At 43.8% G+C, this 14,551-nt stretch overlaps 1 protein-coding gene across 1 annotated transcript in view; it reads right to left on the reverse strand.

The window, feature by feature from the left end:
• MED14 (mediator complex subunit 14) overlaps window positions 1-14,551 on the reverse strand; it is a 53,609-nt gene that overhangs the window by 7,778 nt on the left and 31,280 nt on the right. The window contains exons 20-26 of the mRNA XM_020783880.3: window positions 11,239-11,391; window positions 8,536-8,805; window positions 7,611-7,745; window positions 5,606-5,714; window positions 4,762-4,893; window positions 1,993-2,175; window positions 410-645 (exon numbers count right to left, since the gene is read on the reverse strand). Coding sequence (XP_020639539.2) covers window positions 410-645; window positions 1,993-2,175; window positions 4,762-4,893; window positions 5,606-5,714; window positions 7,611-7,745; window positions 8,536-8,805; window positions 11,239-11,391 — 1,218 coding nt within the window. The remainder of the gene's footprint in view (window positions 1-409; window positions 646-1,992; window positions 2,176-4,761; window positions 4,894-5,605; window positions 5,715-7,610; window positions 7,746-8,535; window positions 8,806-11,238; window positions 11,392-14,551) is intronic.

Raw genomic sequence — 14,551 nt, forward strand, 5'->3', positions numbered from 1 at the left:
GAGAAATACCTGGTGGCAGTGAAAAGAAGAAAAAAAAGGCATGTTTACCTTTGTGGAGCCCAAAGAAATAAAGGGGCAACCAGGGGGATCACCACACCCACCTATCTGTTTGAGTTTTTTGGCAGATATGTTGTACAAATATCTCCTGTGGGTAGCAATTTGAAAACCACAGCCCTGACAGTGTGGCAAACTAACTACAGTATATGATTAATGTATCACAAAACACACCCTGATTCACACTTCTCTTAATATACAGAATCAGAAACAGTAATGATTTTCACATGATTTTCAAAACCCAAGAGCTTACTTTTTATGTTGAGCAAGCAATGCAACAAAAATGAAAGGAATATTTAACATTTTGCACTTCAACAAATGTCTGGGGAGCTACATATTCTGATTCCCTAAGTACCGTCTCTTGCTGGATAATCCTTTGGAGATGCCTTCTCATAATAACTGACCCAAGGAAACGTTCAAGTGGAGAGCAAAGATAGCTTCCAGCCAGTCCTGGCATAAGCCCAGGGGTTGGAGATGGCAACAGCAGAATGTTCAAGGCACTGTGAGTGAGAATTGTGGGTATGGATGCAGCCCAAGAACGGTGAGGTAGTTTACGAGGAGGCGGCATATTTGTCGGCATTGCTTGGGAGCCTAGAAGAAATATGACAAAATGCACTTTATTTAATTAATTAAATTTATTTATTTAGTGTCACTTTTAGGCCCTCTTTCTCCTGATGCGAGGACTCAAGGCAGTTTCAGGGACTTTGCCCATCCTATCTAAAGATGCAAGATTATTTCCATATTTGGAATGATGGGGAAATTCCCACAGGACTAGGGGTCTGGGCCAATTGTATCCTTCTTATCTCTGCCCTCAGGAACTGTAATGCTCAGATTCCACATAAAGAAACCATGCACGACAAAGCCTGAGAGAATAATATATTATTGAGAAAATACTGACATGAAGCTATTTTAGAATAACTTACAAAGTTATTCAATGCTGCAAGTAGAAATGAAGGCAGTCACATCAACAGATTTTCAATTTTGAAGATAGAAATAAGAAAACGTGCACTCAGGCACTATTTCTGAAATTTTCATTCTAACGTTAGTTGGATGAGCATCCTTCTGCCTTACCCTACAGCCATTTCAAAACATTAACGTAGGGACAATTCCATCAACTTTGTAGACAGTTTTGTACATCCACATATATAGTTTGCCTCCAGCATAAAGTGGAAGAATAATAATCACTATTGACCTTTCCTATCTGCAAATGCCATCATTTCAAGCTCAGCCTGATGATGACTATGTTTTGTAAGAGACTGAATGCTTTCCAGCAGAAATCTAACTCTTTAAGCAGCAATGTGGTAGGGGTTTTTCATGTCACGAGCACAAGCTAAATCCACCTTACTGACCGGCGTAAGCGAAAGCAACCAAGAAAGAATTAGTATAACAATTCATCACAAGAACACCCAACTCTCCAGCCAAGAAGTACCAATCAAATACAAAATAGGCTAAAGTATTCTAGGTACAGACAGGATATTATTAATCCTAAACAACAAACCAATATAATCTTTACATAATAGGTAGGTTTCTATGTGTAAATGAATTGGATATAGTTGTGTGCATATGTACTGGATATTGTGCACTAAAATAATCTTTTGAAAAATGTTTACATTCCAAGGACTTTAGGCTATAGACTAGTTACTGGCAGTGTCAAATTTCCTCTTGCAACTGAGATAGTTAGCTGCCAGATAGTTCATTTTATATATTTAAACCTGAAGCTCTCAAGCCTATCTGATAATAAAGATGGATGAGTGTAACTGAATTAGTTAGCGAAGCAATCAATGAATAATAAATAAACATATGCCTGTTTTTGACTAATTGAATTGTTATGCAATGCCAACAAAAGCAAGATTGGTACTGAAATTCTGAATAGGGCTAAACATTCTTAAAGGCGAAAGAGTATGCCTTTTTGTGCAACTCACTATTGATGTTACTTACTTGTTCCAGCCCGTGGGGAATGAGAAGCATCTGGTATTGGAGAATGTAAGGAAGGGTTGGCTGGTGACATTCCAGGCATACGTGCTGCTGGAGAGGGGCCAGAGACTTGAGGTGAGCCCGGCCAATTCCCTGCACGTTGACTGGGGGACATCATTGTGTATGGCGAACTAGGATCTATTGTACCTATGAAATTGACATGTTTGAGGTTGCCTTTCTCATTCATTAACAGAAATTAATGTACTAAGAAGCAACATATGCAAAAGGATGGCCTAACATCCACTGTGTTCACGGTAGGACACTGACTACTAAAAGTCCAACATATAAAACAGGCCCAGATCATTTACAAACAGTTTTAAACATTTAATTGAATAGTTCTGCTATTCATTTAGTTAGCAAAACCTTAAGGGGAGCAAATAGCATCTGTGAGGATGATTTTCTCCTTGCAGAGAATTCACCATTGTATAAACACATATTTGAGACATGCACACAAGAACTCTGAATATGTTATGGACCAAAATATAATAAAATGCTATCATCCTGTTTCTGAAATCTTGCTGTAGTTACACAAATGGTGTGACTTTTGTAGGTGAACTGTCATAAACTAAACCATCCCTGAACACATTATCTATTGCATACTGAGTTGCATGTTTCAATGAGCAATAGATAATGCCTTTAGAAATTTTTTACCTTGCAACAATCCAAGTTTAAAAGTTACAGTGTTTGGGTAAAAACATGACATGATTTCAGCCATTGTTCTTATTCATTTAAGAATACACCAATATTACAAGGAAGATCTCATAGGAACCAACCTTCTAGAACTATGTCTGGAAAAAAAGAGAAGAAATCCAAATATTTTTTTCTGAAAAGCTGTCACAGTTCAAGGAAGTCTGTTACTATAACATTAAGGATTATACAAACCTACATAAGACCAATACATTTTTCCTTTTCATCTCTGAATGGAAATCAGCTAATTTTTTTTATCTCAGAAGAGATCACTACCATTGATGAAGCATGATCTTCAGCAATGACAGCACCATCTGCTGAGTCAAGATTTTAGAAACCAACTGCTTGGAAGGAGTTCAAAGCTATTTGTTCCAATCATTCTCACCTACTATTATTCAAGGCTGGGTTTGTCAGAAGTGCTTCTTGATTATACTGGAGCACAAGCAAGATGTGCCAGAGAATTGAAGGCTGCCTTTTTGAAGCTTGCATCTTGAACAGAGTAACAACTTTTCCCAGATGTCAGGTCAGCAAATTAGTCCATCAGCGATTTGCAGACCCAGTAAATTAGAACCCAAGTAATGTACACCCAGTGTAACCCACTGGCTTAGTAACTGTTAGTCAAAATAATAATGCTCACTGTCATGATGGAAACTTGCCAGATTCTGGTTTACAGGAATTGTATTTTACAGGAGAAATTATTTTATTTTACAACAGAAATTATCATTATACTTTTTTTTTTACTGTGAATCAAGCCCCTATAAGTGATTGGTCTGGCAGAAGTCAGTTGTTTACAACTAAAGGGAAATGTAAGCATCTGAGAAAAACATAAATATAGGGAGGCAGAAGACATACACAAAAACACAATGAAACATAACACACTATGCCACATAAACTGGGCACCAACAACACAGACAACAGGGAGCATCAGACATCATAAGCAACAACAGCAGCAGCGAAGACAACATGGATTTTCCCACATAGATTCAAGCTGGTTTGGTTGCGTGAGCACTCTGAGTAATTTTCTGTGTGTGTGTTATAATATGGTTAAAGGCTAAGAAAGCCATTTTCTTCAATATATTCTTACTTTTAATAACTTTGGTATTTTAAAGATGTACAGCGGTGCCTTGCTTGACGACAATAATCCATTCTGTTAAAATCGCTGTTAGCAAAATTGTTGTCAAGCGAATTTTAAAAACCCATTGAAATGCATTGAAAATCGTTCAATGCGTTCCAGTGGGCTAAATACCTGCCCATTTTGCGAAGATCCTCCATAGGGTAGCCATTTTCCGATGCCTGTAAAGCAAGGAATCCGTCCTAAAGCACAGTCAGGAGCCATTTTGCACAGCGGGTGGCCATTTTAGAGCCACCGATCAGCTCTTTTAGAATCATCATCTAGCAAAAAATTGGTTCCCGAAGCAGGGAACCGATCATCGTCAAGCGAATTTTCCCTATCTAAACATCATTTTGCGATCGCAATTGCGATCGCAAAAACCTCATCCTAAAGCAGATGCATCGTTTAACAAGATAATTGTTAAGCTAGGCACCACTGTATTCTCTGCTTTTCCAATGTGCTTTTTTAGGCTATGAGCTTTTGCATTCTTAGAATTAAAACATATATATTTTCAAATATATATGCCCACAGTTTTCCATAATTTTAAGGTTTTTGGATGTTTTCAACAACTTTGAAGTCTTTTTGTGCATACTTAACATACAAGCAATGTAGATAAACAAAGCTTGTAAAATTAGACAAGCTGATGTTGCCTGGAATCATTGTGACAATCAGTGATATCAAGATGAATTTTGATATATTGGAAATGGTTATCCAATTTCATCCTGGAATTAATCTTAAATGGGATAAGTACTGGCTGTGACAAACACAGGTTTTTGATTTATCCCTAGAGATCCATAAAATTCAATAGGGTTCTTGGGAGGATGTTCAAGCGTCAGACTTTTTAACCTGACACAGACAAATGTAGCTGATTGTTTTGGGATAGAGATGAAGTGACAAATTTCTTTTGCATCGAGCTATACAGATGATGGACTTACCATGTGGGCTAGCGAAGTTTCCACTTTGTCCCATTGTGATTCCAAGAGATGAAGGAGAAGGCGTTGGGCCAAAGGAAGCTGGTGATGGTGCTCTTAACGCACCACTGGGAGAACTTGCAGCATGTAGACTTCCTAAAGATGACATGTAGAACAGCAGTTAAGTTATATAAAGGTAAAAGTTCCCCTTGACATTTAGTCCAGTCGTGTCCGACAGTGCCACCACGGCTAAGTTATATACTTTCTAATTTATTGCCCTCTTTTTTGTAAGTGGTCATAATGATATATGCCAGATTTGTTAAATAAAAATGTGGCACACAGAATTCTGTCATTCCTGCTATTGTCAATAGCTGGTTTAGATGGTAAAATCTCTGTTAACAAGCCAAGTTATAAATAAGCTATGACATTGTATGAGTGAGTGAACAAGCTAGGAAGTCTTTTGTTAATTAATTTCTTACATCATCTAAACTGGGAAATTATAGTTATGGCAAATGAAAAATACAGATTGCTATAGCAAGTCATTCAAAGAAAAGGAAGTGCAGGAAGAAAAGGAACATGGTTGAAGACCTTTGAGGATCACAATCCAATTGTTTACAAGCTACCACATGCAAAGTCAGCATAGCCATAATGTTGATGAGTCCCTTTTAGGAAAGGAACAAGAAGAACTGTGACTTTTGAATTTGGGCGTAACAAGAAGCTATAGCTAACGGAAGCCCTCCTCTTTTATGTACTCTTTCATCAAGGGGGCAGAGAGTGTACAGCAGAAGGAGGTTCACGTGTATGCAACTTATTAAGCAAAGGTAAGATCATCCAAACAAAACCAATGCATAATAGAAAGTCATCTTACCTGGGGATTGTGACAGCATCATGGAAGGGGATGGGGTAACAGTGCTATGGTAGGATGTGGGAGGTGATGTCAAAGGATAGGCTCCTGGTGCTCCCGTCTGTTTTGAAGACTTTTGAAATAAGAACAGTATTAGATTGGAAAGGTTTGGATTTTACGCATGTTTACCACAGCTGATCAGCTGTACAGACCACAGTCTTTCGCATTCACCTCTATACAGTAGTGCCCCATGTAGCGACGATAATCCTTACAGCCAAAATCGTTGCTATATGGATTTGTTGCTATGCGAAATAAAAAAGCCCATAGGAATGCATTAAAACCCGTCTAATTCGTTCCTATGGGCAAAAAAACCCTCACCTTTATGCGTAAATCCTCCATACGGCCACCATTTTCACTGCTCGGTAAGCGAGGAATCCGGGTGAAAACACAGCGGGCGGCCATTTTGCCATCTGCTCCGCTTCAGCCCCTCCCCCTCCCCGCCTCACAGCTGATCGGCTCTGGTCTTAGAAGCTTCCCCAGGCTTGCCCAGCAGGTAAACAGGCAGTGGAAATGCACTGGGGAAGCCTCTGAAACCTGCGCTTTGCCGGGGTGAGTGTGGGTGGGGGTCTGACAGGGGCAGACCCGCCACTCCCTGCCCCCCAGAGCCCCCCCTCGGGCCCCCCCTCGGCAAATTGGGGCTTTCAGAGGTGCATTTTCACTGCTGAAAAAGCCCCAGGAGGCTTCTGAAAGCAGCGTTTGCCAGGGTGGGTGTGGGTGTGGGTGTGGCAGGCGCACCACCCCCGCAGAGCCCCCCCCTCATGCCGCTTTTAGAAGCCTCCTGGGGCTTTTTCAGCAGTGAAAATGCACCTCTGAAAGCCCCGCTTTGCTGCCGGGGGGCACGAGTGGGGGCACTGGGGGTGGCGGGCCTGCCCCTGCAACACCCCTACCCACACCCACCCCGGCAAAGCGCAGTTTCAGAGGCTTCCCCAGTGCATTTCCACTGCCTGTTTACCTGCTGGGCAAGCCTGGGGAAGCTTCTAAGACCAGCGCCAATCAGCTGTGAGGCGGGGAATGGGAGGGGCTGGAGCGGAGAAGATGGCTCCCGGCTCTTTTCTGGGATGGATTCCTCGCAAGAAGATAGCGAGGCCCTGCCTATCAGCTGTGTGAAAATGGGGCATTTGCAATGATGGGGGGGGAAGCCATCATCGCAAAGCGATTTTTACCCATAGGGAACATCGCAATGCGATCGCAAAAGCGATCGCAAAATCTTCATCGCTATGCGGATTCATCGTTAAACAGGGCACCCGTTAAGCGAGGCACCATTGTACACAGAAAACAGCATTTCTCTTCTTACCAAGTAATCTCTGTTAGTTTCTCATAACCATTCTCTAACTCCCATCATCAGCTCTCCCTTTTATTATTTTAAAATCTATTATGTAGCCTACATTCTACGGCAGGGGTCTCCAAACTACAGTCTGCGGGCCATATCTGGCCAGCCTTTCCTTTTTATTCGGCCTGGCGGGCAGGCACGCAAGTGGGAGGACAAACGTGTGCATCTTCCTTCAGTTCTCGAAAATCTGGAACATATATATTGTGGCCCTCACGTTTGGAGATCCCCCGCTCTACTGCATAGGGAGGATCCCATTGAGTTGCAACTTCCATCAGTCTTAGCCAAAACTGTCAATAGTGATGGCTGATGAAACTGAGATCCAGTAACATCTGGAAAGTCAGACAACCCCATCCCAGCTGTTGCTTCTAACTAGTAGTAAAGCTGATGCTTTCAGCCCAGACACTGACATCTGCTCTTCTATCTTCCCACAACAGCCCTTGTGTGTACTTTGTCTGTGTGAGTTAGAGGGTGCTCCAATGGAAAAAGGCAGGGAAAATAACTCTGTCACAACCACTGGTGTCATACTGGATCCAGCTTCTACTACTGAGTTGTGGTCCTTCTCTTAATGCTACTATAATCTCTCCAGAATAGATAACATATACATATTTGCAGACAGACAGACAGAAACACAAACACCACCTGCTGCTGAGGCTGAAGTTGAGATATCAATGATTCCATCATATCCCCTCCAATAGGAGAAGGTGGATTATCATCTTCATTGACAGATCGTCTTCTTGCATCTTGATTGCTGTCAACAAACATGTTCAGGAATGTCTGTGGGCATAGAATACTCAGATTTATCAGCCAGTTTGTTTCTCCATTATATTTATCGAACACACATGTATGCCAATCCTACTAACAATAAATATATTTCAATTATAAAAATAGGATCAGAGATTGTAATACTCTTTGTCACTAGCAAGTCAGTTGCACTTTTAATTCAAAGATTTACAAATAAACCATTCATTACTGGATTTAAAACATGGGGTCCAGCCCAGAAGCAATCAGGAAAGTTAATATCAACAGCACTATTCAAAACTTAACACTTGCGAGCAGACAGAAAGAAGAAGGCTTGTGGCCTTGAAAACAGCCTTGCTGCTATGGAATGGGCCATCCAGCTGAATTTTGGCTACTCTGCCAGCCAGCAACTTTCCAATACTTCTGGAAAGAGTCTTTAATCTAGTCCTTCTGCCTGAACAACTAAAATGGAGAAGCCAAGGATTGATTCTGGAACTTCATGTGTATAATACATATGCATTGCTATTGAACTATGGGCCACTCCTGTACTGGATTTCAGCAGCTTTTGAGTAGCAGTTTCCAAAATACAGAAAGCAAGCAGCCTGAGAAGTTAAATATGATGTTCTCATTACTGCAACACTTCCATTATATCCCTAAAAAGAGAGATAATGGTTTTTAATCCTTAGTACTTAACAACTTATGAACTTTTTCAAAGGAAATTTATTTGAGCTTTTCACCTTAATCAAAGCTTTTTGAAATATCAAGAGCAGTTCACCACAATCACCCAATTACTGTACTGTAGAATAAATATGAAAGGAATAATCACCTTTAGTCCTGGGGCAGGGTAAAAGCCTTCCACAATTTTGCTGTTGTCAAAAAGGCTGTATGCTCCATCACGAATGGCCACCACCCCACGGCTCTGGCAGTAAATGTCAATGCAGTACATATTCCTAAAGGCCAGCCTGATGTGTGTGGGTGACTGAGGCAGAATTGAAAAACACTGGTAGGCCGTGTTGGTGCGTTGTGTCAGCCCCAGCATCGGCACAGTGGGTAGCTTATTGATTGCATTTAATGGAGCCTGAGTATCATACAAAACCTGCAAGTACCAAAAAGAAAGTTTAGTTTTACAACAGCCAGCCAAATATATGCCCATACTGCAGAAACAGCCAACATGAAATGCTTCTTCTTTTCATCCTGGATAACATCTTGCTGGACTATTTAATGTGTGTTAAATGTTGACATCACTATTTCCCCACTGAGGATTTTTTTGTTCAAGAGATGCCTCTTAAAAATCAATTGAACGGAAAAATAAATGAGTTTTATAAGATTTCATTTCTGCAGCCCTGTCCCCGCCCCCCGACATTAAAGTCTACTGCTGATTCTATTGGTAACTACAGTGGTGCCTCGCTTAACGAGTGCCCCGTTTAACAATGAATCTGCATACCAATGCAGATTTTGCGATCAAAAAACCCGATCGCATTGCGATGTTTAAATAGGCTAAACATCGCATTGCGATGATCGTGGGGAAGCGCTTCCCACGATCATCCCAAAGCCCCACTGATCAGCTGTGCTGCGGGGTGGAGAGAGAGAGCCCTGAAACACAGCTGATGGGCGGGAGTTTGGGAAGATTGCGGGAAGCCAGCTTTACAAACCCCCGCCGACCAGCTGTACTTCAGGGCTCGCTCTCTCTCCCCTCGCAACTCCAGCCTGGGCAGGGAGACTGAGGCACCCCGCCGCCACCCTGGCCGTAGCAGCGTGGTGCCTCGGTCTCCCTGCCCAGGCTGAACCTGCAAGGGGAGAGAGAGCGCGGCAGCGGGGGTTTGCGAAGCTCGCTTCCCGGTGATCTTTGCAAACCCCCGCCCATCAGTTCTAGAAAGCCAGCCCGAAGCACAGCTGATGGCTGGGTGGGGGTTTGCAAAGATGGCGGGGAAGCCAGCTTCGCAAACCCTGTGCGGCTCTCTCTCTCTCTCCCCTCGCAACTCCAGCCTGGGCAGGGAGACTCAGTCACCCTGGCCATGGCGGCGTGGTGCCTCGGTCTCTCTGCCCAGGCTGGACCTGCAAGGGGTGGAGGGAGAGAGAGAGCAGCAGCAGCGGCAATCTTTGCAAAACCCCTGCCCATAAGCTGTGCTTCGGGCTGGCTCTCGGAGGGGAGAAAGAGCCATCCCGAAGCACAGCTGATGGGCAGGGTTTTGCAAAGATCGCAGAAGCCAGCTTTGCAAACCCCTGATGACTTCGCGCGCAGGCGCTCTTTCTCTCTCTCTCTCTCTCCACCCCTTGCAGGTCCAGCCTGGGCAGGGAGACTGAGGCACCGCGCGGTGCCTTGGTTTCCCTGCCCAGGCTGGACCTGCAAGGGGTGGAGAGGGAGAGAAAGAGCAGCAGCAGCAGCGATCTTTGCAAAACCCCTGCCCATAAGCTGTGCTTCGGGCTGGCTCTCGGAGGGGAGAGAGAGCCAACCCGAAGCACAGCTGATGGGTGGGGGGGTTTTTGCAAAGATGGCGGGGAAGCCAGCTTCGCAAACCCCGCGCGCACTCTCTCTCTCTCCCCTCGCAACTCCAGCCTGCGCAGGGAGACTCAGTCACCCTGGCCATGGCGGTGCGGTGCTTCGGTCTCTCTGCCCAGGCTGGACCTGCAAGGGGTGGAAGGAGAGAGAGAGCAGCAGCAGCGGCAATCTTTGCAAAACCCCTGCCCATAAGCTGTGCTTCGGGCTGGCTCTCGGAGGGGAGAAAGAGCCATCCCGAAGCACAGCTGATGGGCAGGGTTTTGCAAAGATCGCAGAAGCCAGCTTTGCAAACCCCTGATGACTTCGCGCGCGGGCGCTCTTTCTCTCTCTCTCTCTCTCTCCACCCCTTGCAGGTCCAGCCTGGGCAGGGAGACTGAGGCACCGCGCGGTGCCTTGGTTTCCCTGCCCAGGCTGGACCTGCAAGGGGTGGAGAGGGAGAGAAAGAGCAGCAGCAGCAGCGATCTTTGCAAAACTCCTGCCCATAAGCTGTGCTTCGGGCTAGCTCTCGGAGGGGAGAGAGAGCCAACCCGAAGCACAGCTGATGGGCGGGGGGGGGTTTGCAAAGATGGCGGGGAAGCCAGCTTCGCAAACCCCGCGCGCACTCTCTCTCTCTCCCCTCGCAACTCCAGCCTGCGCAGGGAGACTCAGTCACCCTGGCCATGGCGGCGCGGTGCTTCGGTCTCTCTGCCCAGGCTGGACCTGCAAGGGGTGCAGAGAGAGAGAGAGAGAGCAGCCGAAGCACAGCTGATCGGTGGTTCCAAAATGGCTGCCCACTGTGTTTCCTCTTTAGAGGCACCGGCCGGATGGCGGATTTTCTCTCAAAGGTGTGTTTCCCCCCCCCTAGAAACGCATTAAATGTGTTTTAATGCGTTTCTATGGGTTTTTTATTCCCACTTAGCGACGAATCCGTATAGCGACAATTTTTTCAGAACGGATTATCGTCGCTATGTGGGGCACCACTGTATAAACAGAATTCATCATTCAGTACTTTCTGCAATGTCTCTCTTATCAAGAAAACAAGTTAGTTACCTGTAATAGGTGGATTACGTTTGGAGATTTATTAAACATCTCCTGGAGCTGGTGCAAGATAGTATTGTGACAGTTACTGCAACCCGAGTTTGGTCCAACAGTTCCCAATGATATGTGAAATTTCTGGTGTACAGAGTTCCACTGGATGCTGATCTGTAAGTATAAGGAAAACTGTTTGAAAAATGTTATCCAGTGACACCAACAAAACAACTGTTTAATACACTGTATAAGTGTGCCTGAATGGACATACAGTGGTGCCTCGACCTACAAACATTCTGACTTACAACCATTTCGAGTTACGACCAGCTCTGGCCACAAAATTTTGCTTTGACTTGCAGCCGGAGCTTCAAGTTGCGACCAGAAAAAGGCAGGGAAAAAAGGCAGGGAATTCAAATTTGCTAACCATTGGTAGGCGAAGAGGCTGCTTCTTTGTAGCTCTTTCCCCGGTTAGAGTGAGTGCGTTGGAGGAGGCCTGGGACTGCCTGATAAGGTAAGGTGCTGCTTTCTGCTTTTTAAAAACTGTTCTGGGTGGGTTTTGCAGGGTGGGTTTGGGCTGGGGGGCATTATGTTTCTGTGCTGTGTTGTTGTTTTTTGGTGATTTTTTTTTTTGCAGCCCCAGCGCCTTCCAATGGGGCTTGCTCCGTTGTTTATTTTTGGTTTGGTTTTGTTTTTTAAGCCCCAGCACCTTCGGGGCTTGCTCTGTTGTTTATTTTTTCTTTTTGTTTTTTGCAGCCCCAGCGCCTTCCAATGGGGCTTGCTCCACTGTTTATTTTTGGTTTTGTTTGTTTTTAAAGCCCCAACGTCTTTGGGGCTTGCTCCGTTTTTGTTTTTTCCAGCCTCCTATGGGGCTTGCAGTGTTTTAGTTTTATTTTATTTTTAGGGGTATTTTTTTTCTTCTGGAATGGATTAATAACGTTCCAATGCATTTTAATAGGAAATGGTGCTTCGACTCACAACCATTTTGAGTTACGTCCATCTTCTGGAACGGATTATGGTCGTAAGTCGAGGCACTAGTGTACATGAATCTTTAAAAGGTTTTTTTGAAAACAGAAGAAAATGAAGTTGCTGTATTGGAAGCAATATATTTAAAAGTACCTATGAAATGCAATTTACAGAGCAACGTAATGTAATAATTGAAAATGTAGCTGTCTAGAGTTTTTCTACCAGCTAAAATCTGGATGCAGAAATCTGTAATATTGCAAAAGGAAGAAGAGGAGTCGCCCAGTTTCTGACTTCTTGCTTTGCAACAGAAATTCTCCATTCCAGTCTTGACATGTTAAAAAAAATCACTTTTAGCATGGTTGATAAACATGTTTGTCTGGAACCCTCGAAAACCACTGCTCACTAGATATACTGGGCCTAGATGAATCAATCTATTAGTAGATTCTAGGTGCATCAAGCTAATACTGGGCCCAAGTGGACAAAGACTCCAACTTAGCAAAAGTCTGTTCTACTGTTTGCTTCTGTGCTTTTACGTATGTTTGGTGATCAAACCTTCACTTGCTGATCATTCTGAGAGTTCTGGAGAAAATAAAACACAGCATCAAACATTCTGGTTGCAACAAACACAGTTAGATGAGGTGGAAAATACTACTGAATGTGCGATTTTATTTCTGTTGCTTTGGACACAGAAGGGTTATATCTGCCTAATCTGTGGAGCTGAGTGACCCTATCTACTCTGAAGGGGAAAGAACTCGGAATTGCCCGTCTGTTCTATAGGCCAGGGAAAATTACACTACCTGCCACTCTGCCACACTTCCACAAATATAAGCAACATTTACATGTTTATTCAAAACTGAGCACAATGAGGAAAAGTTAACAGGACTTATTTCTAATATTTTCTATTTCTTGAATGAGCTTTTGATTTGTCCAAGACATTTGACTTTAAAGCAACCATGGTAATTTCTTTGAAATGCACCATGAATCTCAAATTGACCATTTTTTTGCCCAGTTCCATAAGACATAGCCACCGAAGACCTACATTGTATTGAACAGTGCAACTTTATATTACTGGGTAATTTAAAGTATATTTAGGAGCAACCCCCCCCCACAAAAGCCATGGTATAGCATGAGAGGCACTGAGGTATCTTATATGCAATAAGTCGCTATACTTTGATATACATTCCCTTCTTCCCCTCCTTCCACTGCTTGCACTACTTCTTTAAGTACTCCCTGTTTTATGGCAGATCACAATTTGCATCATAGCTTCCATGTTTCCTGTGAAGGTAAACTGGGAGCTGTAAAGCCATGTTATGGGTGGGTGGAGAAAAGAACACAGGCAACTGAGGCTCAGTCACATAGCCTCCCCTTGCCTCATCTTCCCTGAATGACTCCCACTGCATTCCTCTTGCTGGGAATCCCAGACCTTCCCTCAGGGCCCCTGACATTTCCAGAGGGAGTAAGAAGGACATTTCCCTTCCGCATATTAGAGCATCACCCAAATTGCTCTGGGATAAATCAACTGAATAATGGAAACTTGAGAAGAAAACTGGAATCAAACACTCCGGTAAAAAACCAATACCATACAAGTCAGAACAAGACTGAACTGGTTAGCACAGGCAGGAGTTTTAAAACGGGCCTAAATTGTATTCAGCACTAGTGGACCAAAAAGCCCTCCCACATACCTAAAACGAAGTGCCTCCTCTTTACTAGGACTATCAAAAGAAGCCTGGCTTAGGGAGGTTCACGGAGTCAGCAAACTGTAGCTTCTAATTCCCTAAGCCCTTCTCCTTTTCTCCTCAGTGCCTCCTATGTGCAGGCACTCTTAAGCAGCTGGTCCTCTGCTTAAGCAACAAGACCGCTTTAAAACACACCAGTTGCTGCTGCTTCAGAGACTGACACTGGGCAAGCCACAACAGTGGCAAGCAGGTGCTGGAACATGCATGCCCAAGAAGGGGAAGGGAAGCATGGAGGAGAGAGAGGGGAAACAGAGAGCTATTTGCACCAGCTGATACTGGATGCTGCTTCAGCATGCTCAGAAAAGGCATAAACACTTGTGCAACCAGGGACTGAGTGAGTTTCACGCCCCATTAAGACTCTGTTTTAGACTGACTACTTTAAAAAGAACAGGAGCACCAAAACACATCCAAGAAGTGCTATCAATATGATTTCAATACACTGCTACAAAATATTACTACTACAGTAGGACCACCCCCATCTGCAGGCTCAGTATGCCCTGATTCACTTATTCACGGTCTGAAAACATTAAAAATATAAAAAGAAAAATCCCCAATATACTGTATCTATTTTTAATGATGAAGTTACCAGAACTGGCCACTAGAGGGAGCCAGAGATCATGCTATGCATAATATTT

This window comes from Pogona vitticeps, chromosome 3, assembly GCF_051106095.1.
Source record: "Pogona vitticeps strain Pit_001003342236 chromosome 3, PviZW2.1, whole genome shotgun sequence".
Lineage (NCBI taxonomy): Eukaryota > Metazoa > Chordata > Lepidosauria > Squamata > Agamidae > Pogona > Pogona vitticeps.